The sequence below is a fragment of the Otolemur garnettii genome, unplaced genomic scaffold, assembly GCF_000181295.1.
Source record: "Otolemur garnettii isolate 467f Iridium unplaced genomic scaffold, OtoGar3 scaffold00011, whole genome shotgun sequence".
Taxonomy (NCBI): domain Eukaryota; kingdom Metazoa; phylum Chordata; class Mammalia; order Primates; family Galagidae; genus Otolemur; species Otolemur garnettii.
The window spans coordinates 12,357,909-12,362,816 of NW_003852406.1; the positions used below are offsets into that span (position 1 = coordinate 12,357,909).

Below are 4,908 nucleotides of genomic sequence, written 5' to 3' on the forward strand. Positions count from 1 at the left end.
GAAGTTATACTGGTGTTTTAGTGGGACAGAAGGTCGCTTTTTCTAGGCGCTCAAACAAAACGGGAGTGGGGGTGGGTGGAGTTCCGGCTATAAAATGCAAACTTCCAGGAAACTCCAGACTCTTAAAAGTTTCAAACCACCTGGGAAAAACAAGGGACCCTGAGGTTTGCCTGGTAATAAAGTGTGTCAAGCAGGCGCTGCTCCTCCTCAGGTCTGCACACCGTTTGCCCCCAGGAGTCCCTGAACCTCCACCCTGCGTTCAACCAAATTTCTAGAGGATTTTTTTTTAAAGCAAAGACCTTGACTCTTCTTCGCTCAGGTCTACTACCCTAAGTTTAAAAAAAACTCGACCAATACATTTAGATTTAAAAATGGGCTCTTACACGAGGACGTCTGATGGCATGCTGTACATATTTTTTTAACCACATCATTTTTTGTAAAGCTACACACCCAAATGTGCAAAGCTAAATCAGCTGCCTAGAAAGGACAAGTCAAACTTCCACCTGACTCTCGAGCACTGGGGGGAAGGGTACGTTTTCATTATAATAACCCATGCAACCAACCCCCGGTAGTGCCAAGCGCAGGGAAAGGTCCGGCATCAGGGAAAAGCCGTGCCTCAAGTTAGCTAACAATACAAACCCGATACAAAGCAGAGGAAACAGAATACCCCAGCCAAGCAATTTCCATGTCAAACATCATCTGCGCGGCAGTTCTGTCTGCGAACGTTTGAGTGGTTGCCTGGCTCCCTGCTCCGCGGCCACCGCCTCCTCATACCTTCACAAGGCGCACACCGGCCGGCGCGTCCGGCTCCCCACCAGTGGCCGAGGCTCTTCCCCCTCGCCCAGCCCGGAGCTGGAAGTGATTCCTATTGGCCAAGGTGCCCATGTAAATAGGTGCGAAAGAAACCAGAGCCGGCCGGGCTCTCCTTCTCGCTCAGTCCCCTCCCTCTGCAGCCCCCGCTCCCCCTCCTCTTCCTCCTCCTCCCAAGGCGATTGTCATATGATAGCTAAGAAGTGGCACATTAATGAAGCGCCGCTACAGGGGTCTTTTCTGCTCCTGTCACCGCTTAAAACTATCAGATGGTTCGAGGGAGGACATGGAGGCAGCCACCTAGCTCGGCGGAGCCTCGGAGCCCACAGCAGTGCCCTCCGGAGCCCCGAGGCCGCCGCTGCCATCGTCCGCGCCGGGACTCGGCAGCGGATCTCGGTAGCCCGCAGGATACAGGGCCAAGAGCGCCGCGGACAGGGCGGCGCGGGACGCTGAGCCCGGGTTCGCGCGGAGTCCAACCAAGCCCGGACGCTGCGCACCGGCTGCGAGCCGGAAGGGACTAGGCCAGCGGCGTCTCCATCCTGGATGCGAACGCGCAACTTGGAGCAACTTTAAGGTGAGCAGCTCTCTGTTTCGTCTTTGCCCTCTGTCCTTATTCCAGGCCCGACTTACTTCCCTGCTACCCTCGCGGCGCTCGCCGGCTTCCCCTCCTGCGCCCCCTGGCTGGGTCCCACTTAAAGCACAAAGTTGCCAGCGAAAGAGCGCGGGCGCTGGCTGATCCAGAGCCCCAGCCCCTACCCCCACCCCCGAAGTCTGTTATCGACCGGGCTGACCTCGAGGTGTCTCAGTGCATCCATGCTACCTCCCCCATCACCTCCCCCCTTCCCAGATCCAAGCATTCCGCCGGCCCGCGCGGACCCAGAGGAAGGAGAGGGCGACCAAGAAGATGCCTCGGCCCGGCCGCAACACGTACAGCGACCAGAAGCCGCCCTACTCATACATCTCGCTGACCGCCATGGCCATCCAGAGCTCGCCCGAGAAGATGCTGCCGCTGAGCGAGATCTACAAGTTCATCATGGACCGCTTCCCCTACTACAGGGAGAACACGCAGCGCTGGCAGAACAGCCTGCGCCACAACCTGTCCTTCAACGACTGCTTCATCAAGATCCCGCGGCGGCCCGACCAGCCCGGCAAGGGCAGCTTCTGGGCGCTGCATCCCAGCTGCGGGGACATGTTTGAGAACGGCAGCTTCCTGAGGCGCCGCAAGCGCTTCAAGGTGCTTAAGTCTGATCACCTGGCGCCCAGCAAGCCCACCGACGCGGCGCAGTACCTGCAGCAGCAGGCCAAGCTGCGGCTCAGCGCGCTCGCGGCCTCGGGCACGCACCTGCCGCAGATGCCCGCCGCTGCCTACAACCTGGGCGGCGTGGCGCAGCCCTCAGGCTTCAAGCACCCCTTCGCCATTGAGAACATTATCGCGCGGGAATACAAGATGCCCGGGGGGCTCGCCTTCTCCGCCATGCAGCCGGTGCCCGCTGCCTACCCTCTCCCCAACCAGTTGACTACTATGGGCAGCTCGCTGGGCACCGGCTGGCCGCACGTGTATGGCTCTGCCGGCATGATCGACTCGGCCACCCCCATCTCCATGACGAGTGGCGACTACAGCGCTTATGGCGTGCCGCTGAAACCGCTGTGCCACGCAGCTGGCCAGACGCTGCCTGCCATCCCTGTGCCCATTAAGCCCACGCCGGCCGCTGTGCCCGCGCTGCCCGCGTTGCCCGCGCCCATCCCCACCTTGCTCTCGAACTCGCCGCCCTCGCTCAGCCCCACGTCCTCGCAAACAGCCACCAGCCAAAGCAGCCCCGCTACCCCCAGCGAAACGCTTACCAGCCCGGCCTCTGCCTTGCACTCGGTGGCGGTGCACTGACCCGCAGAAGCCGGCACCTCCTCCCCTTCCCTTCCCCACGACCGCACTCGTCTTCCCGGGATCCCACCAACTCTGCCCTCCCGGACCTGGGACTGCCACCCTAACTTGTCCATTTCACCTTCCGCTAACCCTCCTTCCCCGGAGAGAACTTTGTTTTGGACCTAGGAGACAAAACTCAAACTCGAAGACTGGCCGAGAGGCGCCGTGGGAGTTGTCCTCGCCCCGGCGACAAGGGAAGGCAGGGGCCACCTGAGCCAAGCCGCCCCCCTCCCCGGGGCCCCGAAACCCGCTCGCGTTTAACTGGTGGGGGAAATCCTGCCGCCCGCTTTCGACGAGAAAAGCGCCTCTTCCCACGGCGGGCATCAGCGGAGCTCCGAACTCTGCCACAGTTTCGAGACTAGAGAAACTGCCTTAGAGGTTTCCTGGAACAGATGCCCCCCGGAGGGCTGCAGCAGCACAGCGGAGCGCCGGATCTCTTAACGTCCGGGAAAACTGCCGCGAAAAGGAGCCACTAATCTTCCTACCCGGCTCGCCTACGCCCATCCGGCTGGGGCCCAGCGGACAGCAGCTTCCCCGAGTTGCGGCCCAGCCTCCCAGCTTCTGCGCAGATTCTTTTGCTTTGGGTTTTGTTTCCTGCGGAGGCTCTAGGCGCTGAGAGTTAGAGGAGAGGCTGCCAAACTGAGGAGGGGACGATTGTGCTCTACACAAGCAAAACAAAACTAAAAGTAACCTTGTATTGTTTACAAAGCGCCTGGTAAAATGTAAACAGTGAACTTGACTCTGTCTTGCTAGGCAGAGGAGCGGGCAAAGCCCATTTTATAAGTACCTGTTGTAATGTGAATGTTTACTTTTAATTTCTGGCCAGGTTTAGGGGAGGGAAAAGGGAAATAGGAAAGTTAATTGGGATGTTAACTTTCCAATTACTTAGAGACCTTTTTAGCTATTTATTTTATTGCTGAAAAAAAGAGAGAGAAAGTGAAATAAGCCCAAACTACGAAAATGTCAAGGGCAACCCTGGAAGAACTTAGATAAGCTGGTAACTTGTAGGGATGTCACTGGACAGCTCTCCCATGGACAAGTCTTTCTGTTTGCTACAAGAACTTTTCCAAGAAGCTAAAGGGCTGCAAAGAGATGTAAATACTTGTGAATAGGAATGATTGTACACTGTGCAAAATGCACTTTTGTTGGCTATATTCCTTTAGAGTCTTAGGTAATTTGCTGGAAAACGAACTATTGTTCCGGTGTGACCTGCTTAAGTTAAAAAAAAAAAAAGTTGTAGTGTCATCAGAACTGTAAAATTTTTACCTTTCATTTTTCTCCCTCCCTGTACAGAATTAGCATGGCATTTTAAATATTGATGTTCTTGTTCCCAGCATGCCTGTTTTAAGACAAAGGATTTTAAAAAGGTGTCTACCTTAAATTATGACCTAGTCCAAATAATATTTTCTCATTAAAATATGTAAATTCAAATTTTAGTTTTTGCGTGTTTTTCAAGAGTGGCTACAATGAACAGTTTTGCAAAAGATGAATGCAGGGCTTCCCTGCGCATGCTTCTGTGAAACACTGAGCAGTTTGCCTTTTTCGTGTCATATTGTGACAACAGTCAAATCTCCTCTTGTCCACATGCAGACTGTGGGAGAAATTATCCAGACAGACTCTTGGAGGTATTTGTGCCTAGGAAAAGAGGAAACAGACTACTTCTATTTTAGATCAGGTGCACAGATGTAGTTTTGAAAGAAAAACTTATTGAAACAATATAGTACTTTATGCGTATTCTTGTCTATCTTTAAACATACATTTTATGAATCTACAGCCCTTATATAAACATAAGGCTTATGGAAATCCGGTAGAAGTGAAATAGAAAATTTACAAAGTAAAACAGACTTGCTTATTCGAGGCTTATATTCTGATGCTTCTTATTTGGAGTAAATATTCATTTCCTTGCTCCTTTAAATCATTGCAGTTGTTGAAATTATTGTTTTTTAGCAGTTAACTGAAGTTATATGGCGGGAAACCTGTTCCCTTCGAACTGGACAGATTTCTTTCACTCCTTCATGTGGGAAAATAATGCTCGGTGCACTTCTTTTAAAGATGTGAATGAAATTACTTCAAATGCCTGACTCTTTAAGTATTTGCTTTTGTTCAGAATTTGCAGAGAATTAAAATTTGTCAAGAATTTATGGCTCAAGGCTAATTGACACGTATTGAAGAGGTCA

At 53.0% G+C, this 4,908-nt stretch overlaps 1 protein-coding gene across 1 annotated transcript; it reads left to right on the plus strand.

The window, feature by feature from the left end:
• The first annotated feature begins 985 nt into the window (after positions 1-985).
• FOXB1 (forkhead box B1) lies at positions 986-2,911 on the plus strand. Its single transcript, XM_003784393.1, has 2 exons — positions 986-1,384; positions 1,658-2,911. The coding sequence occupies exon 2, from the start codon at positions 1,715-1,717 to the stop codon at positions 2,690-2,692; it is 978 nt and encodes a 325-aa protein (XP_003784441.1). The 5' UTR covers positions 986-1,384; positions 1,658-1,714; the 3' UTR covers positions 2,693-2,911.
• Positions 2,912-4,908: the final 1,997 nt, after the last annotated feature.

What these genes read in the sequence shown, in the direction of transcription:
- FOXB1 (XM_003784393.1), top strand. Translation starts at nt 1,715, where the DNA reads ATGCCTCGGCCCGGCCGCAACACGTACAGCGACCAGAAGCCGCCCTAC.